The 26,266-nt window shown below is 38.2% G+C and overlaps 1 protein-coding gene across 3 annotated transcripts in view; it reads left to right on the forward strand.

The window, feature by feature from the left end:
• Positions 1-4,006: 4,006 nt before the first annotated feature.
• The window catches only part of LOC111875562 (XK-related protein 6), a 41,728-nt gene continuing 19,468 nt past the window's right edge, over positions 4,007-26,266 (forward strand). For all 3 annotated transcript variants that reach the window (XM_023871904.2, XM_023871905.2, XM_023871903.2), the window contains exons 1-3: positions 4,007-4,543; positions 4,624-4,725; positions 11,423-11,637. In XM_023871904.2, the coding sequence (XP_023727672.1) occupies positions 4,230-4,543; positions 4,624-4,725; positions 11,423-11,637 (631 nt within the window). In that variant the 5' untranslated portion in view covers positions 4,007-4,229. The remainder of the gene's footprint in view (positions 4,544-4,623; positions 4,726-11,422; positions 11,638-26,266) is intronic.

Below are 26,266 nucleotides of genomic sequence, written 5' to 3' on the forward strand. Positions count from 1 at the left end.
ATTCTATAAAAGTGGTAATTTGGAATAAAGAACCTCTCATGAGGTTTCAGATGTGTCTCTGAAAACAGGGCCACATCTATGTGTAGGTCTTGCAGCTGTTTACTGAGCTCATAGCGCTGCCTCCCAATGCCGTTTGCATTAAATGCTATGACTTTGAGGGGCCTATGAACTCTAGTGGCCATTTTGTTTCACAAGGTTTAGAACAATTTTGGTAATGGCCATTATTTTGTCCTCGGACACTGCACCACTGACCTCTGTCATAATCTGCTGTACTACAGTTACTACTCTCAACATATTGTCGAGAGTTTGACCGTTTACGTGAGTAGCCTGAACTGACTGACCTGTTTCTTTCTGCGGAGCAGGGGCCGGTACAATCTGCTTCTTTGTTGTGGCTGTAGCCACCGGAACATGGCTTTCCTGAGGGCGCTGTTGCTGCTCTGCTGTACTGCCTCGGAGACCTGCTGCGAAGGAGACACCTGGAGTGACGATGGCTGAAGAGAACACCCTCCCCGTAGTTTTGGACGTTCTCTGACCCTTCCTTCTCTGTTGCTCTTCTTGGCATGCTTGCAACCCCGATAATTGGCGGGATGTGGCTTTTCTCCCTCCGCCAATCGGCAGTTGTAGCATACTGGGGTGGAGACAGAGTTCTCCTTTTCTGGGCACTCCTTGTGTAAGTGGCCACCTCCGCACCACAAACAACGTGGGGGCTGTTTGCAGTTAGCCCAAACGTGGCCGAACTGTTGACAGTTGTAACATTGTGTAAGCCTGTTTTGCGCTTTGTAGGCCTCTACCCTGATGGCAATGTGGCAGAGGTTGGTTAACCAGAAGAGCTCTTGGGACTTTTTGGTTCTTGGGAGGGTCACTAGGAAGAGGAGAAGATTGATGGACCTTGCTCCTTCCAGAGGCGTCCGACGACTAGTTGTCATTTGTTTGACGTTAATAACGTCAAAACCCAGACTCACCAGACCGTCAGAGATATCCTCCGCTGGAGTATTTTGGGGGAGGTGATGGATGACAAACCAATCAAATTGCATCCAATGTTCGCATTTATACAGCGCTTGCTACTAGCCTGAATCCACATCATTATGCGCGCTAGCCAACCAGCGCTCAGCAAAATTTTTTACTCCGCCAATACGCATTGTATAAAAGGCGGAGCACAAGCTCGCAAGTAATCAGTCTTCGATCAGCAGTCTTCAAGCAATCTACAAGCAATCAGCACGCTTTGTCGGTCAGCGGTCTTTGGAGGCATTGGCACTTCGCTGCACCAGGTACGACTGCCTCGGCTGTCCGGCGGTCTCACATCCGACTCACTGGGCAACTCGGCCATCTCGATTCGTCGGTAGTCATGCCCGACACACTGGGCAACTGTCGTAGCTCCACTCCTGCGACCGCGCTCGGCAAGCAAACCTTTTCCAGCAACCAAGCAACCTCCAGCAACGACCGCACTGCGGCCATTCAACTGACTCAGCCGCCTCAACACACCGTAACCGACTTCCCTTCCTACTGGCGTGCGCTGCGCTACCTCACCAGTCAAGCATCTCAGCAACCAACGGTCCTTTTCAGGACCTACAAAACTGTTCCAAAGAAGTGGGTTGCCATCGAAGTAACGATGTAAAACCCCACAATTCTTAAAATCTGATTAAATTGAAGTTCAAATTTTGAAACGTTAATCACAAGTAGCGACTTTAAATGTTCATCGGATAAATTTGCCCTGTATTTCGACTTGATGTACTTCATCTGGGAAAAAGTTTGTTCACACAGATATGTCGTCCCAAAAATGGAGATAAATTTACAAGCAAATTTCTTTAAATTTGGAAATTGCTCAGAGTTCAGAAATTTATAAAATTCGATCAAATTTCCTTCCTTGTATTTGTCTTTAATACGATAATTTTCCTGACGTTCAATAATTTCCATTTGAATTTGACTTGGGACATCTGCAGCATCACAGTCAAACGGATTTTGAAACAATCTAATTTCCTAAGCACTGGCATCAAAATCAGCAAATCGCTTCCAAAATTGTTCTTTCACATCTGAAATGACGAAATTTGCAAACGAGGATGGAAATTCTGCTCGCGCTACCTACATTGCCACGAAGTGACACTGCCGATTGAGGCCGAACAAGTACGAAGAAATACCACGCAGTATACAGTCCAGAATTAGTAAAATTGTGAATAATACTAATATTAACATAATATGGAATATCACTATATTTTGAACACAATCTTAATTACTGAATTTGAAATCTATGAACAAGTATTTTTTTTTACCAGTACTCAATGGAAAATTAGTTCAATTGGCACATTTCTGCACAATTCTTTCGCGGGCCGGATAAAATCACATCGCGGGCCGTAGTTTGGAGACCCTTGGTCTATAGTGACACCCTCATCTCTTTGCTGTGGGCTTCTATTTTGATAGTACAATGATTATACAGACACTGGCCATTACAATATGCAAGGCCATAGGTGCCAGGCCTCATGTGTGTGGATATTTTATATTAATCTTTATTTCCCACTGATGTCTGATATTGTGTTTTGTTTATACATTCTAATTTGTGGTGGTGCTATTTTCCAGAGATAAGCTCTATCAATTGGGCCCAACTGGAAGACAAAAACATTTCTCTGACATGCTGTGTTTTAAACAAAAAACAGGATGGTGGATAATGTCCAAGAACTAAAAAATCATAGGATCTCGGTGTTTGAATTTCAACACAGTGTATTATGTATGCATGGGTTAAAAGTGTGAAATTTAATCTTGATATTTTGTGTAATCTTAGCGTGTTACTGAGCTGGGATACATCAATCGGTATAGTGACAGGCTGGACAGAATGTAAAAAGGACCCTTAGGTATGTGAAGGGTACATGAGATTGAGGAATAAAATATACCTTATCTGATTCTGAAACTGTGAAACTGGAAGCATTTAGTGATGCTGATTATGCAGGGGATGTAAAGGATAGGAAGAGTGTAACGGGCTATGTAATTATGATGTCAGGGGGCCTAAAGCATGGTGCTCTAGGGAACAGAGTTTTGTTGCATTATCAACCACTGTGGCCGAATATATTGCAGCAGCTGAGTGCTGTAAAGAATTGAAATATCTAAAGACGTTGATAGAGGAGTTGACAGGAAAAAGGGTGGTAACTGAACTGTGTGTCGACAATCAGAGTGCAATCAAGTTAATAGAATCTGGACAGTAATGCGTAGGAGTAAGCACATAGATGTTAGCTATCACTATATAAGGGAACAATTGAATGAGAAACTGTTCTCAGTCAAATATTGTAACACTGAAACTCAGGTGGCAGACATTTTAACAAACTCTCTATCACCAGAGAAATTTACCAAGTTTAGAGACATTATACTTAAGAAGAAATAAGTCTGATTTTGATAAGACTGAGAAAATTTGAATTACATGTACTAATTTTGTAATCTGAAGACCTAAATTACTAAGTGTTATGCAATTTAACTTTGTAAAACAGCTAATAATGTTGACAACATTTTGAAATTAAGGAGGAAAATGAGAAATGTGTTTCTAACATTTTGAAATTAAGGACGAATGTGGAGAATCTAGTAATGTAAATATGTTCATGTTGGTAATAGTGATCTATATTCATTTGTTGTTGTTTTGTATTATTATTATTATTATTATTATAAAGGGTTCTTCTCGGCCAATATGGCTGTTAAGTGATATGAAAGCACGACACAAAGAAAATCAACACTGTGAACACCGTAATGACCCTTCGTTTTCCATAAAATGCTGGGAAATTCATTCTTTTTACACGGCCGTGTATCCCTGGAGAAGTTACTACTCTTCATGCTCTCTCCCGTGTGGACTTCAAATCCCACATACCGAACGGTATTTCCATGATCTCCGTGATTATTACACATGACGCACATGACAGTAGCATCAAACCCCTAAGCATTGATTGCGCTGGAGTCGTAGATACCTCGTATCAAAAATTGAACACGATCATTGACGATCATTGACGATCATTGACTCAGATGGATATAGATTAAATTACACAGAGCGGAGTGATCAAACATGAGAACTTTCCGATTTCTGGTTAATCGGTATTTTAAAATGTGGTCAGTTAAGGAGGTTAAGGAAAAGAATTTCGTAATCCTACGTAATAAATTGTGACAAATGGCATGTGTGGTTTTATGTACAAAAATATCGGTTGTGAAATCATTGCTTCTGGTGTTCTGTTATACAAGTATAACAAGTATTTTGCAGTAAAATGTTGACAGATTTAGTAGCTGACGATAAGAGTCAGTACTATAATAAAGAGGAAGATGTCGGGTTACAGAGTACAGTCATTTCATCACAAGTGTATGCTGAAGATGATGTTGATTTTGTCCCAAATAATGGACATGTTACGAACTTCGATATTCTTGTCCTTATAGTGTCGATAATTAGCCATATAATTGATATAGGTTTAGATATTAATTTAGCCTATCGCTATTTTCACAGTGGTAGGAGTGAATATTCTATTCTTACAGTGATATTTATACTCTTTCCTGCCCTCGTCAACACCGTTATTAGTGTTAGAATGTAAGTAGAAGCAGTAATACTCTTGATTAGTAAACAGTTTATATATTTTAGTAATGTACAATGAGCGTATTACATTACAGGTATGCTATTGACAAGGAATGTAATTCAGTGTCAAAAATGGCATCAAGGAAGTGGGTTATCCGTATTCTTGTGTTGCTGTTTCAACTGGCACCAGTCTTGAGGTAATATTTGTAATTTTGACCAAATGGTATGCTTGTGAAACCTAATTTCTCTCGAAATAGAGACATCAACTTTTAACTTTAGAAGTAAATGGGTAATTCTGCTGCTCATTTAAGAAGACTTTTAGTTATTGTATGATTAGTAAATTGTCACCTTTGAAAAAGAAAAGGTCAGTCTTGATTGGTAAACAAGACATCTTGATTTTGTTATAGTATTAGTATTAGTATTTATTCAGTATTCCAGACATCCACAAGATGGATACAGAACTTGTTCTCACTCAGTACATACAGGCCAATTACAAAAGTTGTTTACATGGAATATTACAAGAGTATAAAATATAAATAGTTAAGGCCATAGATTACATAAAAAAAAGTCAGAAACATCATTTAAGAACAGTCATACTAAATAAGAAATCCACAATAAACAATCATGAGTTACAAATAGTAAATAAATCCTTCAGATTACTGAAAATAAGATTAATTGGCAATGCACAGGTAGAACTCATAATTAAAACAAAACAGGCATTATAAAATGAGTTTACAATGAACAAACAAATCTTAAATTACAAATATAACACACAAGTGAAGCATAAAATTTACATTCAGATATGTTTATTATAACTAACTCTCATTATTGATCAAAGTACTCTTCTAATGAGTATAGTGAATTCGTGTATAACAATTTTTTTAAAGTGGTTTTGAATTTAGCTATGTTACCATTAACATTCTTAACATGAGAGAGTAATTGGTTAAAGTTTTTTATCCCCGAATAATAGGCTCCTTTTTGATAAGTGGTTAAGTTTGCCTGTGGAATATATACATTATTACTTTGCCTAGTTTCTAGGTTGTGACTTTTAATGCTCGTTATATGAAGGTTTTTATGTTGAACTACAAACATCAATAAGGACAATAAATATTGAGATGTCAGAGACAAAATATGTAGTTTCTTAAATAAGTCTCTACAGGAAACCCTATTCCCACATCCTTCCATAATTCTAATTGCTTTTCTCTGTAAACAAAAAATTGTGGTGCTGTGTGGGGAATTACCCCAAAATATGATTCTGTAGCTCATCACTGAGTGATAGAAAGCATAATGAATTATTTTGAATGATGAGGTAGTCATGTATGTTTTGGTGCTTCTAATTATAACAAGCCTTGCTCATTTTTTTTTGCAAGTGCTTCAGTATGATAATCCCAAGACAAAGTTTCATTCATTATCATCCTTAGGAATTTTGTACAGGAAGTGCTGGTTACAAAATTATTACAAATAATTACAAATATTGTCTTGATCTCTCATTTTGAAATCATCATTTGCTTGAGGCGAAGTGAGCCTGCAAATTTCTTTTGCATGCTGTGTTGCTTTGTCTCTTGGTATACTGAAAAACCCAACTTTCACCCCCTGTGATAGATCTGTTGGAGTGCAAAAGAAAAGGAATTCACATTCATTCTGTGTTAAAAGAATTGTCATTAATTTTTAGGAAAGTTATCGAAACACTACTACAGGTAAAGCGAAACAGATATACAGATATGTATATATATATATATATATATATAAATAGGAATTATGTCTACCGTCAACACAAGAAATACTCAGTTTTAATTTCGATCTTTATTCCTGCTACATGTTTCAGTCATATAAGACCATCATCAGGCAGTTATACACAGGAATATGTATAGTCATTGAAATACTGATATGGATCCCTAACAGTGTAACATGTATTATATACTAACATAAAACTTTTGCCTCAAGTTGGTGTTATAATTAAAGTAGCAAATACATAAATAAGATAAAAGATAAATATAAAGGTATACCATATATCAAAATTAATAATGTGTTGAATATATTATGGAATATTAAAAGGTACTAATGAATCACTGTTCTTCCCCACCCTTCAGCATTGCCTAATACAGGTACTTAGCTGTGAGTGAGAAGATTTCTTTATCACTTATGACAAAAAGTCAGGAGTGACCTTGCATGAGTTTCTGATGATATAATTTGAAGTCTCATAGTTTTATGACAGCTGGGTCCTAAACTATATATCTTTGACCATCATCTCATAAAGAAATTGAACAAAGTATTTGTCCTGTTATGAACCAAACATCAACAGTTTTGAAGAAAGCAGTCTTCTTGGATTTGGCACCGTGTATATGTGGTGTTAACCGACATTCCTCCGAAACGTCGGTTAACACCACATATACACGGTGCCAAATCCAAGAAGACTGCCTTCTTCATAGTCACCGCCGTGAAAACCTCAAATCTATCAACAGTTTTTCTTCCATTATAGAATCAGCTGGAGACTTGAGACCTCTGTTCCCCTGTCATTGAAGTTAGTTGAAGGTTGCAGATTTTATGTTTTTGTCCTTGCATGTAAATCCAAGCAATACACATAACACGACCATATTTTAATCAGTGTGGCAGATTGGCTTTTGGTCCCACCCAGTCTCCCATACAGTGAGTACCAGGTGCTGTTTCCCCAAGGGCAAAGTGGTAATGGCATGAAACAGACCACTCCCATCTAATGCCAAGGTTAAGAATGGTTGAACTGTGCTTCCACCACACCGTACATCTGTGTGGTGGAATGCTTAATTGCTCAAGCACAGGGAATTTCACTTTTGCATTACAGATTGGAACATCAGAACAGATGCAGTTTTCAGACTTCACAAAGCAAAGTTATATTGCAACAGACATCTTACAAGTTGTTCCTGAAACTCTTGCGTATGAATTTATTCCCTTGTGAACAATGATTTCTGAAGGCATTAAGATAGGTAATCTGATGGAAGAGTTTCATCTTACTTACTTACTTACTTACTTACTCATAGAGCTGATCCCTTCTGGAGGAGCTGCCAGTTCTGCAGCTACTCAAGAACTTCCCAGCATTTTATGGAACCCAAAGGTTCATTACCGTGTTCACAAGAGCCCTCCACTGTTCCCTGTCCTGAGCCAGATTAATCCAATGCATCCCATCCTATCTCTCTAAGATCCATTTTAATATTGTCCACCCACCTATGCCTTGGTCTTCCCAGTGGTCTCTTTCCTTCTGGCTTTCCCACCAATATCTTATACACATTTCTCGCCTCCCCCATTTATGCTACATGCCCTGCCCACCTCATCCTCCTTGACTTGATCATTCTAATTATACTTGGAGAAGAGTACGAGTTATGAAGCTCCTCATTGTGCAGTTCTCTCCAACCTCCTGTCACTTCATCTATCTTCGGTCCAAATATTCTCCTCAACACCCTGTTCTCAAACACCCTTAGTCTGTGTTCCTCCCTTAATGTCAGACCAAGTTTCACACACATACAGGGCCACACGCAAACTTATAGTTTTGTATATTCTAATTTTTATGTTTTTGGACAGCAGACATGAAGACAAAAGGTTCTGAACTGAATAGGTAGCAAGCATTACCCGAATTCAGTCTCCTCTTAATTTCTTCCTGACTCAGGTTTCAATCTGTTATCGTTATTCCCAAATATCTGAACTGTGCCACATTTTCAAAACATCTGTTTCCTATCTTTATGTCATGATTTTCCACTGCATTTTGGTGATGAGGCAGCAGCATGTACTTAGTTTTCTCTGTGTTTACTTCTAGACCAACCTTTATACTTGCGTCAGTTAAAGTTTGTGTGTTTTTCTTTATGGTATCTACATTATCACCCAGTAGATTCACACCATCGGCATAGACCAATGCAAAAGATCTAATCTGTAGTTGATCTGTTACGTCGAAACCCACACTGATGATCCCCAATAATTTCATCTATGTATGGACTTAACCTTGAGTGAAGAATATTGGATAAAATTATGTATGAAGTTGATAGCAGTGATATCCCCCTATAATTACTACAGTCAGTTTTATCACCATTATTGTGAACTGGTACGTTAATAGACCCCTTCCACTGATCAGGCAATTTTTCCTTATACCAAATAGAAGTAATTAGCTTGTGGATCGTAGAACGTACTATGTCGCTTCCTGCATATGTAAGTTCTGCTGGAATTTGATCGCTACCTGGTGATTTATACCGTTTCAATTTTGCAATAGCACTTTCGGCTTCAGAAGGGCTAGGATCAGGGACTAACAGGTCAGCTGTATGGATTTCTGTCTGCCTAACATCACTGACCCTATGTACATTCAATAACTGGAGAAGTAGTTCCTCCACCTATTCAAAATGTTGGAATCTGCAAGCAGATCACCATTCAGCATATTTGAACAAAGTTATTAGCAAAAATATGTTCAGAGCTACAAAACAGTGAGGTAGAAGACTGCTAGCTCTTTTACTAGGGTAAGTATGAAACTGTTGCTATTGAGCTATATTTGCATCTGTAAAGACTGAACGGTATAGAGCACTAATTACAGTGTATGAAGTACCTGATTCAAACAGCGTGCACATATTTAAATAAAAGCTTTCATTTTTTTCTCATAGCTCAAAAGTTAAAAATGCATTTAGTGCGGAAAATAAAAAAGTACGTGTATGCTTATGTGTAACTTAAATTAGGTGCATTCGATTTTTTCCATTTGAATTTGGAGAAGAGTGGGGTCTTTACAATTTAGAAAAAAAACTTTTGTTGTAATGCTTCAAAGTTAAAACATATACAAAAAACAGAGATGAAAGAAAGAGGAAGGGAAGGAAAGGAAATTAAAGGCAAGAGCAGCTTCTGAAAAACAGACTTCTTCAGGGCAAGATGACAGTTTTATGGTTTCAACACACTGTTTGAGGTCTTGTATCTCAAAAGGGGAAAAAATCATTTCTGACCCTCAAAAGACACAAAAATAAACAAAATAAATGTTCCTTGATCCTTGAACATTGGTTAGAGAAGAGTCTAGTAGACCTTTTGTAGTTTTAACCGTTAATCGCCGAACTTTTGAAATGGTGGTAAACTTGAGCTGGCCGGAGTTTATTTAAATATGCCGACTGCTGGTGCACGTTTAAATGCCCGTTGCTACTCTGCGTTTAAGTGTCCGTTCCTCTTAGAGCACTTAAACAATTATAAGCATTGTGTTTAAAAATGCTGTATCTTACACAATTTTTATGATAAATGGATCGAACTAACTTTGTTTGTATCAGCAAAGAACATAGTGTCACATATTATAATGGAAGATATGAACATTTTTATACCAAATGTTATACGCTATTTTCAACTTTTTTCTTTTAATTTTGATGCGTACTGCAAAAACGGTTTCCCAGTTCTTCACAGAGTTGTTCTGCATTATAAATTCACTTCTGTTTGTAACACTTGACAAATTTTAGCAGTCCCTGGTGTCAGAAAACAGATGGAAGCAATAAAATAATTTGGTTCTCTGCTGGAAAACCTTACAACTTTGTTACAGCCTTCAGATTTTTGAGTCTTTTGACTAAAACAGAAGAATGAAAGCATGGGTATTCAAGAAAAAGCTTCGAGGGGTCCCTTCTTCAATGCTAAGACCTTCTGTTATAGCTGGAAGAGATTATTGCCCTTTCTATCATCATGAACGAGCAGTTGCACCGTGGCTGAGATACAGAGTGTGATCTGTTATCTGTGCATTCATAGTGAAATTGAATACCGTAGTTTAGTTTCAACCTATATATACATCAAGCAGATAACAAAAAAAGTATGCACATCGAATTTTGCTATATATTTTTAACACACTCTGCAGAATCTGCAATAAAAGTACTGGCTCGTGGATAAGTTTGGGCATAACTCATCTGTGTACTCTTTTTTGTTGTTGTTCACTTAGGTATCATTTTATTTCCTCTATTAGGGTTTTCCTCAAGTTTGTATTATAATTAATACATTTTAAAATAAATACTAAGGACTGCATGTGGTTCTACTAGTGGCATGTGTGCGCGTTTCCACTAGTGGACTTTAAATACCCGACTGGCCAAAACGGGGTACTTTGGCCAAGACAACCATACTCATCATTGGCCCGATTGGGGCACTTCGGACGTTAAAGGTTAAGAGGATTTGACAACTATTAGATTTTCTTCTCACTGATGTCCTAAAATTTGTATGAAAATTCAAGAATATGAACTTAATAAAGAAATGCTTAACAAGAAGCATATACAGAAATATATACCATCAAATAAACTTGTTTTCATAATGATTGGATATTAGTAGCCAAATTATTCTATCATAATGACTGAAAGAGTCATAATTAATAATCAACACTTTCGGTTATTCCACATTTTGCATTATATTTCTAGGTTCATGATTTTCATTGAATAAAATGTTAAATTAGGGTCATATATAGAAATATCTACCATCAGATAAATCTGTTTTCATAATGATCAGATAATTGTGAGCCAAATTATTCCGTCACAATGAATGAAAGAGTTACAGTAAACACTACTTCCATTCTGCTGATCTTGATATTTGAAATTGTTTGACAATTTTTCATAAATATCTTAGATGCAAAATTTCTTGAAAATCAGTTCAGCCATTCTCAAATTATTTCATGCAGACAGACATACAGACTGGATTAAACTAATAGATGCTTTCTCACAATATAGATTTTGAATCCACCTAAATATTTCTTTCAAAATATGAATTAATCTGCCCATTTTGTTGCCCCATGGACTGCATCACCTGGGGCAGCTGTGTCTCCCATTCTCTGTTGTTAGTAACTCAGACTATAAGGCATCGAGTCATTGTCTGTAGATTCTGGTGTTCTGTAAGGATCTCACATCAGAGTAGTGTGTTTAATTTAATTTAATTTTGCCTCTACAGGTACTGTGATTCTTTAAGCTATGCACTGAAATCCAGGCGTGCAGAGAAGCAGCAAGATATTATAAATCAGCGCCGATTCTATGAAAAAATGCTGAAGGAAGATAGTGATGTGGCATTTCTGCGTGTGTTTGAGTGTTTCTTAGAAGCTGCTCCACAGCAAATTCTACAGATATCCATTTTACTAGTTGATACTAGACATGGATCAACTTTCCAATGTAAGTCACTGTTGCCATGAGAGTTAAAAGTGAAAACTTCTTTTGTGAGCTCACACTCATTCATGGAGCTGAGCCCTTCTTGAGAAGCTGATAATTGTGCAGCTACTCAGGAACTTCCCAGCATTTTATGGACCCCACAGGTTCATTACTGTGCTCACAGGAGCCCTCCACTGGTCCTTATCCTGAGCCAGATCAATCCAATTCATACCATCCCGTCCTATATCTCTAAGCTATGTTTTAATATTGTCCACTCACATCTTGGTCTTCCTAGTGGTCTCTTTTCATCTGGCTTTCCACCAACATCCTTTATGTATTCCTCTTTTCCCCCATTCATGCTACATGCCCTGCCCATGTCACCCCCCTTGACTTGATCATTCTAACTATTCTTGGTGAAGAGTATAAGTTGTGAAGCTCCTCTTTAAGTAGTTTTCTCCAACCTGCTGTCACTTCATGTCTCTTCGGTCCAAATATTCTCAACACCCACAGTCTATGTTCCTCCCTTAATGTCAGATAACAAGTTTCACACCCATACAGAATCACAGGCTAAATTATAGTTTTGTATATTCTAATTTTTATGTTTCTAGACAGCAGACGAGAAGACAAAAGGTTCTGGACTGAATGGTAGCAAGCATTACCAGAGTTCAACCTCATCTTAATTTCCTCCTGAATCAGGTTTTGATTTGTTATAGTCATTACCAAATAGCTGAACTGTGCCACATTTTTGAAGTATCTGTTGCCCATCTATTTCATGACTTAGCCATGCATTCCGGTGACAAAACAGCAACATTTACTTAATTTTCTCTGTGTTTGCTTGTAGACCAACATCCTTACTAGCGTCAATTAAAGTTTGTGTGTTTTTCTTTATGGCATTTATATTATCACCCAGTAAATTCACATCATCAGCACAGACCAGCAGCTGATGTGTCCCATTTAGTTTCAGTCCCACCTGGTCTTCCTGGACCTTTCTAATGGCATATTATAAAGCAAAGTGGCAATAAAGGATCTCCTAGTTTTAGACCGTTCTGGGTAGGGAAATTACAAGACAAAGGTTTATCTATATGATCTTTACCAGACGTTTCATTTAAACACATTTTAATCAACCTAACTAGTTTCATGGGTACCTCGAACTATAACAGAATATTGTCTGAAGCTTCCCTCCCAACTGACCTAAAGGTTGTGACCTTACATGCTGGCCACCCTTTAACCTCCAGGAAGATTCCTGGTACTCATTTCTGTTAGAGGCTGAGTCAACCCTAGGGCCATACTGTGGCTGGAAGAATGAGGTCAATTGAAAAAATGCACCTCATTAGGACGCGAACCCGTGACCTTCCGGGTTGTGGCATAGTGTGTCAACCAACTATGCTACTGTGTGCTCCTGTCTCATTGTACTCCCATTTTTTCTCTAGTATCTGATGAATGCCAAAGACCTGATCGGTAGTTGATCTGTTATGTTGAAACCCGCACTGATGATACCCAATAATTTCATCTATGTATGGACTTAACCTTGAGAGAGGAATATTGGATAAAATTTTGTATGATGTTGATAGCAGTGATATCCCACAATAATTACTGCAGTCAGTTTTGTCACCCTTCTTGTGAACTGGTATGTTAATAGACTCCTTCCACTGATCAGCAATTTTTCCTTATTCCAAATAGAATTAATTAGCTTATGGATCTTATAATATAATATTTCACCTCCTACTTGAATTAGTTCTTACAGAATTTGATCATTACCTGGCAATTTATACCTTTTCAATTTTGCAGTAGCATTTTCAACCTCAGAAGGGCTAGGATCAGGTACTAATGTCTCAGCTATATGTATTTCTGTCTGCCTAACATCACTGACCTTATGTACATTCAATAACTGAGAGAAGTAGTTCTTCCACCTGTTGAAAATATTGTGGGAATCTGTAAACAGATCACCATTCTCATCCTTCAGTAAGTTACTTCTAGTTGGTAACCCCTCTTAAAGTCAAATGTTTTTGTTGTTTCTGTGCATTGCAAGCTCATCAATTTTGTATTTCAGATATTCCCTCTTTTTATTCTTGAATTTCCTGCTGGTTTCATGTCTTATATTGTTCAGATGATCCCCATTTATTTTGCTTGGATTCTGTAGCCACTGCAATTTGGCTTGCTTCTTTTGGTCAAATAATTTTGAGAATCCTTCATCAAACCATGGCTTATGCTTCTTCAATTCATAATAACCTAGACTCTCTTTGGCAGACATTTTTATATTCTCTGTAAATAGTTTCCCAAGGTGTATTAATATCTACCTCAGGGTGTAAGTTTTCCTAGTTGCAGACCTATTTGTGATTTGAACATGATACTGCTCTTCACCCTCTACCTCATTTATTTTCTTGAGATTGAACTTCCCATATGAACTCTGTACATTGTTTGTTTGCTCACTGCCAGTCTCCTTTAACTTTTGCCAGTCTGGTCTCGAGGGTTGTTGAAAGCGGATGTGTTTTTTGAGTGGTGCTATTAATGAGTTGCTACCTGGGGGACTACTGAGTCAGCATGGGTACCTGGGCTGCAAAGATGTCATGGCATACTGCCCAAGGCCGAGACAGTAATGGCCAAGCAATAAGTTATGTAGGGAATATGCTTCTCTGTGCAGCGGCTTTAACTGTAAAAAGTAAAAAAAAGTAAAGCTATCCCTGTACCAGGCCGTGAAGGCCCATAGGGTTGTGAGACGTTGAGGGTCCCACATTATCTAGACAATCGGCTCAAAGATGGCGGTAAGGTTGTCAGCCTTACGAGATGGCTGCGCTTTACTCCCCAGGAAAATTATTTAATAAATTCGTGGTACTCATTTCTGTTAGAGGTGGAGTAAACCCCAGGGCCTAGTGTGGCTGGAAGGATTAGGTCAACTAAAGAAAATATTATTAGTAATTGGCAGGCTGAAGGAAAATCCTGGACCTGGTGTGGAGACTGAGAACAGTCTGCAAGTATTGTGTAGTGGGTGTGACAGGAATTTAAAATCTGGAACACAGTGTGATGTGTGGACGTCGGTTTCACAATATCTGTGGAAACGTCAAGGCTCAAATGGCTAATAGTGGGAAGTGGAGTTGTGATAGGTGCAGATGGAACAACTAGAGGAGAAACTGGAAATGCTCTGCAACAAATTGAACTAAAACGGAAGAACGAAGGGTTGGAAGAGCTGTTACGAGGGGCGGTAGCTGGATGCAAGCTTGGCAAGCATGATATGGTGCGGAGACAACCTGGGGGTTGCAGAGTGCTTAGTGTTGGGTGACTTGATTATATGGAATGTAGAATCTGAACATGTGAGGGTACATTGCTTTCCGGGAATTAGAACTCAACAACTGCAAAGAGTCATGGAAATCTAGGGAGCGCTGATACTGTTGTAATTCATGTAGGTGCTAATGATTTAAGATGAACTGCAGGTCTTGATTATGTAATGGGTGATGTGTATGCTCGAGTGAATCAGGAAGAAACTAAGTTTCCTTAATCCAGATTAGTTCTGAGTGGCATACTTAGATGCAGAGACGTGTCATGGCAGTGAATCAGAGCATTAAACAGCAGACATGACTGAATAGTGAAGATGTTGGGTATTACATTTGTAGATCCGAATAGTTGGATTGAGAATTGGGACCAAGTGCAGTAAGAAGACTAAGCCAACTGTATTCTAGAGTTTGTGGCTTTGATGGTGGAGGACACAATTCGAAGGAGTGACTGTTGCTGAGTACTAACAAGGATAGAATGCTTGAAAGGACATGGAAGACAGTTACCCAAGAACATCTAACACTAGTCTGGCAGATGATAAAGAGGGAAGAAGCGAAAAGGAATCAGATGAGGAAGACAGAAGAGGTGACAAGTTATGAATGGGTAGCCACGAGAGGGGCACAGAGGATAGAGGGTAATTTGATGGTTTTGGTGCATGTAAATTGCAGGAGTATCCTTCATAAGTCTTTAGGCCTGTAAACATTCCTGTGGGATCGATTCGTAATATGGGCAAGCAATGGTAGATATGTTGAGGAGGTATGGAATAATTTCAAGAACAGAATACTCGAGAGTATCAAAATATTTATTCCACATAAAATACTGAGAAAAACTCTCTCTTTATATATACTGTATACGTGTAAGGTGGTACATGCGTCCAAAATGATGGGTTCTAGTTCGGGTGATTGGATTTATTAGCACTTTGGTTACAGCGTCTTTTAATTACAGTCAGTGCAGCAATACTGCTGATTTACACATTCTGCAGTTTACTGCTTCACATGTACTAGGATTCTCTGTCTTCACTAGTCATCTCCTGGCAATGGATCTCAGCACTTAACTAGCATTTTGGAACGCTATGATGTCCTCTTGTCATTTCTTGTTCCGACAGTCTGGAACTCAACTGCACTCTGCTGAAGTCAAAACTGAACTTTTCATGGCTGTCTCCTACCAAGAACTCACTTGAATGGAACTGCACTTAAAACTGAAAACTGTTCAAGTCAGAATCAAAGTCACATTGCGACTGATGGTCAGTCAGTCAATCTTGGTGTCGAGCTCAATCTGAGGCTCATGACCAGATATTTATTACTGTTTGACAGTTTAGGTCTTGATATTGTGGGGCAGTCTAGTCACTTGAACGGTCGTACAGGTATGCTTGACCGCCGCCAAGTTTAAGCCTGTTATACTTTGAAAACTGTTATATCTGTAACTGTCATTATATAGCCTCCACACTGACCATGCATGGAAAACGCAGTCCTACTGTTGCATAAGGAAGACCACAGAGAACACTAGTCATGTGATAGCTACCTCTCCAGTCCATTGGCATGCTGACTGTTGCCTAGCAACGACCTATAAACATTTGTTCTGTTGTTGAGTGTGCTTAAGCGAAAAGGTGTTTATCGCTCCATTGTCTAGCTATACACTTTGTAATGTAGTACTTAACACACAACTGGATGCATTCTTTAAAGATTGGAGAAATATTGAGTCAACCTTTAGACCTTCTGTGGATGACTATAATATATAGGAAAATTATAAATAATAAAGATATGGAGAAGTTGCAGATAGATCTGAACAGGCTGAGGGAGTGGGCAGTTGAAAATTCGATGATAATTAATCCAGCTAAAACAAGGCAGTTTCTTTCATGAGAGTCTGAATATTGGAATCACTAAATTATTTGTTATGGGACATAGTAATTTTAAAAGCGATCAGTTGTAAATACTTGGTAATAATTTAATGCAGTGATTTAATTTGGGCTGATCAAGTTAATTACACGGTGAAAATAGCCTGGAAGGCACTTCATTTTACAATGCATATTCTAAAAAAGGGAAATAGTAACACTAAAAGTTTAGCGTACGCATCACTAGTGCATCTGATTCTTGAATATGTGGTGGCGTGCTGGGGTCCTTACTGGAAGGGACAGATAAATGCGCCAGACTGGGTTCAAAACATAGTGGCTAAATTAGCACATCATAGAAATAATTCGAACAGTGAAACCTTGACAGAGCGCAGAAAGATTGCTCTCATATGTGCTCTTTTCAAAGCATACATGGGAGAACGTGCTTGGAAGGCTATAGATGATAGATTACAAAGACCATGCTCTCTAAGCAGATTTAATCATGATAGAAAAATTAGGAGCAGAAAGCAAGATACATATATAAGAAAATATTCCTTTGTAAATAGGACCATCCAACTCTGGAACCAGCTACCTACAGATACTTTAGGGACTCTCTCCTGTAAACCAAGTAATTGTAGGAAAAAGTTTAGGAAAGTGATAAATAAGGTGAAATGAAGGTCTGGGGGAACGTGAAGTGAAGTGAATTAAATTGTGGGGAGGATATGAATGGTGTGTAAGTGTAGTGAAGTGGAATAAAGGGAAGGTCATGGTGAAATGTGAGTGCATTAGTTCATGACATTATGTATTTGATTACTCTTACTGTTTAGAGTGTAGTATGCCTTTTTTTTACCGTCTCTGTGGTCTAGTGGTCTGAGTTCCTGGCTACAGATCCACAGGTCCCAGGTTCGATTTCTGGTGCTACCAGATTATCTGAGAAGTAGTGGCTTTGGTCTAGAAAACAGAGTTTAACGGCCATGGGAATATGTTGCACTGACCACGCGACACCCTCTATCTGCAAAAGTTGGCACTAACTTTGCCAACAAGCGGCAGTCGCTCAGTCGTTATAGTTTGCTTGCAGACTAAAAGCCACAGAGTTTGTTTCTGTTTTTTGCCTGTTTTTTTATCAATATTAATTTATATAATTGTATTTGTCATAGTTGTAATTCTATTTGCATTGTATTCGTTGTGTGTAGTGTGTCCATTATTGTTTGTGTAATTTTGTGTGCTGTGTTTTGTTCAAGTGGTGTGTTATTTTGTGTGATGTGTTTTATCTTATTGTAGTACCACTGCTACCAGGTAAAAACCCATTTGTAGTTAAAATAAATAATGATAGTCTGTTCAAAGACTGCCAACATTTCATATCTCCTACCTCTGCTTGCCACCTGCTTTCCTGCTGGTTTCTTGTTCATCTTATTCTTTGACCCTGCAGATGGAGGTGATCTGTTCCTGAGAAACATTGATTGACTGTCAACAGACTACATGGCATTATATCCCAGAAGGTAGAACTCTTCATAACCACTGCTCTGAGAACCTCAGAACCAACACAATTGTAAGCTTCTACTTGCTCTTCAGTCAAATCAAACAGTTTTTCACCTGAAATCATAAGTGTCACATTCCGTTGAATGATACACATACAAATTGCATGTGTACCACTTGCTCCAGCCAAGACATAATTGTAGGCAAACTTTGAAAAGTCGAACAACATCTCAGGATCATGTAACATTTGAGGTTCTCACAGCAGTGGTTATTAAAAGTTTTTTTTCTGGTATATAATGCTGTTTTGTTTGTTGAAAGCTGACTTGACTTGTTTGACTTTCAACAGAGGTCGCAGCATTATATTGCAGAAGTTAAAGCTCATCTCAGAATTATGTTTCTTGAAACTTCAGTAGGTTTCTTTGTACACAGTATCATTTCTGAAGATGAACCTTGCCTTCTGAGGGAACAGACACAGTCTTCTGTTCCTAGCATGATCTGCTGATTTCATCAGGTACATAAATTTGCTTCACCATTTCAGCTGTTGCAGGAGGCAGCACTCTGTTTGATTTTACATTTTTGGCATGAATGCTAAATATATAGGAATGTACTTAGATGAAAAGCTGACGTAGAGAAATCGTGTATAGAAGAGAGTAGAAAAAAGACCATTCTCAAAAGGCTTGCATGAAGCAAGTGGGGTAGTTCAAGATATGTATTTAATGCTACATTTGAAGCATATATGAAACCTGTCCTATAGTATGGCTCTGAAATAACTGCAGCACCAGCCATCGCGAACAAATTAGAAGTGATGCAAAATCAGGCTGTGAGATTAATAATAATCAAATTTACTCCACTAGCCTCAATGCAAATTCTCATTATGAACAACCCTTTAAAAATTGTAGAAAGAAAATGGCATTCATGATGTGTATTTGTACCAACCATCTTACAGTGCGCACAATTTCACCTTTCTCTTCACTACATATTTTGGCACTAATGTGCCATCTTCAGGTGTGGTTTTATTTACGTCAAACCATTGCACTGTATGCCATCATGTCTCCTTTATAAAATGATTACAGTATAAATTTGTCATGTATAATAATAAAATTTATATATTAAAACTTTTCAAGATTTATAATCTATATGTCGCACACTTCAAATTCGCAAGTTATGTCAATCCTTTCCTATGGGAGTACTCTTCCTATATTCTTGTGTATATTGTGTTCTGTGTTGTGTCCTTCCCTTGTGATTGCGTGCGTTGTTTTGGCCCCAAACGGCCATCTTCAGGTGTCTTGATATGTTACCAATATTTTATTAAACTGTGTTAAGGTGTACAGTATGATGTTAAGCTAAATTGAGTGGTGAATGGAAGAGTGTTGCAGTATTGACAGACGATAAATAATGGACGTTATGTTCACTCCTTTCACCTGATTTTTTATATTTTTCTTTGAACTGTGTTGACATTTCATCCTTGCCTGTACTGTCACAAAGATTGGAGTCTGTTATGTTAAATTGAATATTTTACTGTTCATGGCTCCTTTGAATTTCTTCAGTTTTTCCTTTGGAAATTTCACCTGTGAATACTTGTAATGAACCTCACAGTCTTATTTAAGGAAGAAACTAGGTTGGTCTGCTCAGTTTTAAAACTGTTTAAGTCTTCCTTTTTGTTTATATCATATTCTAAGCTAGAAGAGAGAGCTGCTTCATTTCCAAAACTTTCAGGCAAATTTGCAGTTGTTTTCCTACATTTATTGCAGATTCTCTGTGCTTTCTGAATACTAGGAACAGGTCTCAGGTTTTTCTTGGAAGTTGCACTGTGACATACACGTACATTCAAGAGATTACAACACTGTTGTGAAAAATTGAGTTCTTTGACAATTGTGGCCATTTTAAACTTGGGAAAAATTAAAACCGATTTTGCCCGTGACCAAACCATTGCCGAATTTGTCAGACAAGGAAGTACAGCCTAACTCTATTGGCATCAGGTATGATCTCAAAGGGTGGATGAATCATGATGCCCTGCAGCATGACTATACACGTCACAACAATGACTTATCAAACTTAATGAGACCACTAACAGAGAAAATCATATTGTGACATATCTGTTGAAAGCAACATAGCAGAACCAAAGAATATGTCCATTTGTAGGCAGTGGCTCTGTAGAAATGTTTTCACAGTGACTGAATCATGTGAGTGCCGCAGCAGACACAAACACAACCAGGAACTGTTGCAGTTGGCATTCTCTCTTGGGTCCATGCAGATGCTATATTGAGAGAGCCTGCAGGCAGACAGATCATTAACCCATGTGGAGGCAGGTTCAGATACCTGCACTGAGCTCTGCAGGTTGCAGGAGGCAACAAAAAGGGAACCCAGTGCCTGAGTGTATAACTAGGCTATCCTGTTCCTGAGGGATGTAAATACGGGGACCTGGCCCTCCAGGTTGGGGGAGTCTTGAATCTGAGGCAGTAAAATATGGTCATGGGTTTCATGGGACTTGGACCCGAATATGACTGTGCTGGCGAGGGCCAGCAGCAGTGGTAAACAACAGACTCGTCCTCTTTTCAGAGAGGGCACTCCACGTCAACAAACCCACAGCTGTCTGACAGTAACAAAAATCTGGTCTTGGGCCCCAGATGGGGCTTGACAACAAAACAGCGTTGCTGACTGGCTGTTGGCTGTAACATAACTATGACCTGACATGACAGACTAGTCCACGTTTGAGGCCATTGTGAGACAGTCACTCTCCGGTGGAGGCATGGGAGGCGGAGGAGTTCCTATTATTGGAAGCCATTGTGTAGCAATGCCAATGCCTAGTGAAGAAGGAGAAGATTTAGTGCGTATTATAGTAAATTGTAATGTGTGTGAATTAGTGAAATGGTTATACGAGTAGTTACTTGTAGTCACGAGTTGTAGGAGTCCAGTAAATCTAGTTACCAGTCCAAACCCTGTCTATAGTCTCTAAACACATGACAGTATCTTCTTATAACTTTCGTGTCCCAAAATAATAATGTGTGTGAAGAAATGTTGAAATGTAGGATTTGAGGTTTTCACAGTGATAGGTATGAAGATTGTATCTTCTGGGATATAATGCCATGTTGCCACATGAAAGTCAGCAGAATACATGGTATTATATGGTATTATATCCAGAAGGTAGAACTCTTCATATATTAAAATGATCACTAAATGTTGTGGGAAAAACTTCCTAATTCTGGCTATATATTTCTTTTAAGTTAAAAATATTGATGTGGCCAAATATTTTTGAGTTGCATACTGAATGAGAACCCCACTTAAAAAAGAGTTTTCAAGTACAGTGGAACCTCGCTTAACGAGCATAATTCGTTCCAGAATCTTACTCGTAATGCGAAACACTCGTTAAGCAAAACAATTTTTCCCATATAAATTAATGTAAAATACTATAATGTGTTCCATGCCGAAAAAAATACTCAAAAAATTTTATGTATAACGTTTATTCAAAGAAAATTATATATACATTGTTAAGGAGTGTGAATCATCTTCATCTTCTCTTCTATGCGGAATGAACCAACCTGGAATGCGAATTCAATTTGCAGAAAAAAAAATCGAAATAATTTGTTTATTATTTATGATACATATCTAATTCTTTTTTACTAGAATGCTGTCTAGAGACATTTGTTTTAGCCGACACTTAAAAATTTGGTGAAAATGTGACACAGCATTATCATTAAATAAATTTGTAGCACACATAGCCACTGCCTTATTAGGGTGATGCTTCTCAATGTACACTGCAACAGTTTCACATGCTTTCAGCATTTCTCTTATTGCACGAGATGACTGATGCTTTGCTGTTACCTCCTCCTCCTCCTCTGACAAACTCTCCTCCACAACTTCTTGCTGTGAAACACAATGCATCTCCAAATCATGCAGATCGTTGATGTAGACCGATTGTATGTGCATGCTAGATCAGCCACACTCACACCTTGTTCTCACTTTTCAGTGATTTTACGTTTTATTTCTACGGTTATTTTTATTCTCTTATGGCTGTCTTTTTGCGGCTTTTTCTTCAGGGACATTTTTGCAAGGGTTATTAAACTCTGCACAAAATAAATCACAAATAATTTGTCTGAACACAAGTTTGGAAAAATGTATGATCACAGGCGACACTAAGATGCTAGCAGAACGAGTGCTAAACACAGACTGATGTAGCAAGCGCACAATCCGGGACTTCCCCTCTCGTCACTCGTTATGCGAAATGTCACTTGTTAAGCGAGTCATTTTTTACAATATGTTTTGCTTGCTATGCGAATTACTCGTTATGAGAGGTGCTCGTTAAGCGAGGTTCCACTGTTGTTCAAGGCTGAGCTCTCTGTCTTAATTAGGACCAGAGTTAACAAGCACTTTAGTGAATCAGAATGAGAAAAATTTTAAGGAAAATTCCAAATTCTGTGTCTCTGCAATTAATGGACACAGGAAGGTAAAATATTATGTGTGTCCCTTCATAAGGAGATGCAACACACTCCGAAAATATTACTAGAATCGGAGATGGCATGGAAATATTGCCCCTAAGCTATATTTATTTGACATGAAATGACCCACAAACCTGACAAAGCTGTTGCATTTTCAGCTCTTCAATGTGGAATTCCAAAAAATTAGGTTTATATCAGAACAGAATTCTTGTAAAATTATGACATTACAAAATGACAGTTGTACACAATCTGACATAGACTGAGAATTTGATATTGTAGGAGGTTTCAGGAATCACTGTATAATAATATTCTTGATTGAGAACTTATATTATGTTGATGAGGCATCATTTAGATCAAGTCTTGATTGAGAATTTTTATATTATGTTGGTGATGCATTGTTTGGTTTAAGTGGATATGTGAAGAGTCACAACAGCAGATACCAGTGTACAGAAAATCCCCATATAGGTAATATGTATTTTATTCCTGTCAACAGAGCATTATTTTCATCACATTTTTTAAAACCTGTACAGAAATAAAAGTACTGCTCTCTCAGATAACGGAATNTCCATCGTCTGAATCATTTGGTCCGTCCACAGTGCACCGGTATGGACAGCAACTTCCTCAACACACAGGTGCTGCACATTCCAGCATTAACAGATGTATAAGTGCACATAAGAAGACCTTATAAGTATACACATAAAACAAGAAAAAATACAAGAACTATTTCGAAAGTAACTTCCAGTGAGGTGTTAACAAAACAAGCAATGTGAGATAATATTTTATTATATACAAATAATATGTACATACTGAAGCTACTTCTTAATGTAGTCACTGCCAGAATTGAGACACTTGTCATATCGGGGAATAAGTTTTTGTACACATGCGTCAAAGAAGTCTACTGCCAGTGAGCTCAGCTACATTTTGATACCTTCCATCCACTCTTCATTACTGTTGAAATGCTGTGATCGCAGCCAATTCTTCAGGTAGGTAAACAGGTGGTAGTTGCTCAGAGCGAGATCAAGACTGTAAGGACGGTGGTCAGACAACTCCCAGTGGAAATGCTCCAGTAGTGCTTGAGTGCAAGCAGCTGTATGCAGATGTGCATTGTCATGGAGGACCACTACACTGTATGTCAGCATTCCACTCCTTTTGTTCTGAATTACCCCACACGGTTTTCTTAGTGTTTGCAATACACTTCTGATGTTATTGTGGTCCCTTGTTGCTTGAATTCCACCATCAGGACTCTTCCTGTCCAAGAAACCAGTTGCTATGGAAGAGAACGTTTGTTTAAACTTTTTTTCTTTGTATGGTGAATGTGTGTTCGTTCACTGCTTTGACTGCTCTTTGCTTTCAGCATTCACAAATGAAACCCATGTTTTATCATCTGTTTTTTGTACGATGTGATTGAGAAATTCATCACCATCTTTGTGATATTGCTCTAAAGGAGTCAAAGCTAAAGCCATTCTCTGCTTTTTGTGCACACCCATAAGCATTTTTGGAACCCGTCTTGTGCAAAACTTGTGATAGCCTAGCCTAACTACTATAATCTCATAGAGATTAATGCTTGAACTTTGTAGAAATTCACACAAAAGTTCTGAAATTGTAAAGTGCCATCTTTCACATATTTTTTTTTAGTCAACACATTGAACAAGATTGTCATTCACTACAGATGGGCAACTATTTCGCTTTTTGTTGTGAACATTTGTTTGCCCACCTTTTGACATTCTACACCTTCGTCCTAGAGATCCTTTACTCGTTACATTTTGGTCATTAACTGTGCATAATTCAGTATGGATTTCTGCAACACTCATGGTTTTAGCATGGGGAGAGTGGATTGGAGTGCAAATTTCACAGCTGGCAGGATTATCAATCACAGAGAACATCATAACTCACTCTGTGGAGACAGCAAACACTAGGTGACTAGTTATGTGATTTACAAGGCAATGAGTCATGTGATGCTACCCAACGTGCGTGAGGTCTTGCCCACTCATACATTAACTGTCTAAAATAAGTGAAGGTTACTTTCCAAATTGCCCATACTTCTATAAACATAGGAACCTTTCACAGGCATTGCAGATAACTGTGAAACCAACTAAACCACTCCCCCACACTCAATAAGAGCCATAGTGTCAACAAGAATTCAAGGCCGAGCCACCCCAGGAAGAACAGTGGAACAAAGGAAATGTGTGAAGTGTACAGGTAGTGTATGTTCAGTGCTGTCCTTCACAAATGTTATCTGACAATGAAATTCACAAAGTCATCGCAGTGAAAGTGCTACATACCTCATTGCTGAATATCACTGTGGTCACCTTCAAAGTACTTTCCTTGGGAAGCTATGCACTGATGTCAGCGCCTAGTCCACCCTTCAAATCAATTTTGGACCTGGTTTTGTGGAATGGCCTTCAGAGTTATCATTGTATTACTTCTGATCTCATCAAAATGTCTTTCTTTCAATATTTCCTATATCTTTGGGAACAGAATGAAAGTCATTGGGGGCTGGATCTAGTGAATAGGGAGGATGTTCCAGCACAGTTATTTGTTTACTAGCTAAAAACTCCCTTCCAGGCAGTGTCATGTGAGCAGGTGCATTGTTGTGATGCAAGATCAATGAGTTGTTGAAAAGGAGTTTGGGTCATTTCCAACATCTTCAGGCAGCCTTTTCAGTACTTTCAAATAGTAAACTTGGGTGATTGTCCACTTGGTACAAATTCATAATGAACAATCCCCCTAATATCAGAAAGAGTTAGCAACATTTTTTGACTCTTGATTAGGACTGACAGAACTTTTTGATCCTGTAAAATTGGCAGTCTTCCACTGTGCACTTCGCCGCTTTGATTCAGGGTTGTATTGGTAGGCCCATGTTTCATCACCTGTCATGACACGGCCCAAAATGTTATCTTGCTTCTTCGAAAGGTCTTGGCAAATTTCTGCTTTTCTTTGCTTTTGTTCTTTGTTGAGCTCCTTTGGGACCATTTTTGCACACATCTTCTTCATGTCAAGATCTTCAGTTTCCTAATTGATTCTCTGTCGATATTTGCTTGCTCTGCTATGCTCCTAACAGTGAGACAATGATTTTTCACGCACAGTTTGACGAACTTTTGCAATGTTTTCTTCAGTTATGCTTGTTACTGACACTTTCTCTTCCCTCAGATAAACATGTCACCCACTTGTAAACTGCTCTTTTCTTCATAGCGCTATCCCTGTGAACTTGCACTAACATCTCTATGATTTTGGTTCCACTCTTGCCAAGTGTAACAAGACATTTAATGTTCATTTGTTGCTATAATTCAAGCTCCGACATTCTAGTGATGGCACACCAAAACACAATCAAACAATAATAGACGCCACTCAGAAAGAGACTGCCATGTATCAACAACACAGCTGTGAAATGCTAATATGTGGGTATCATCAAACCATACTCAGGATTCTGTCCACTGCTCTCATGGCAATCTCATGGTGGTGAGTTCGTGAACTTTGTTGTCAGACCTCATAAAACGATCAAAATGTACAACTTCAAGAGAAAGACTATAATATTAAGCAACTAAGTCAGCCTATTATAGTATATAATATAATTTATAGTATCTATACTATATAACACTGGTGGATCCACTTTACATGTAAATTTATGCCAAGTGCATAGTAGCTG

The sequence above is a fragment of the Cryptotermes secundus genome, unplaced genomic scaffold (genome assembly GCF_002891405.2).
Source record: "Cryptotermes secundus unplaced genomic scaffold, Csec_1.0 scaffold1251, whole genome shotgun sequence".
Taxonomy (NCBI): domain Eukaryota; kingdom Metazoa; phylum Arthropoda; class Insecta; order Blattodea; family Kalotermitidae; genus Cryptotermes; species Cryptotermes secundus.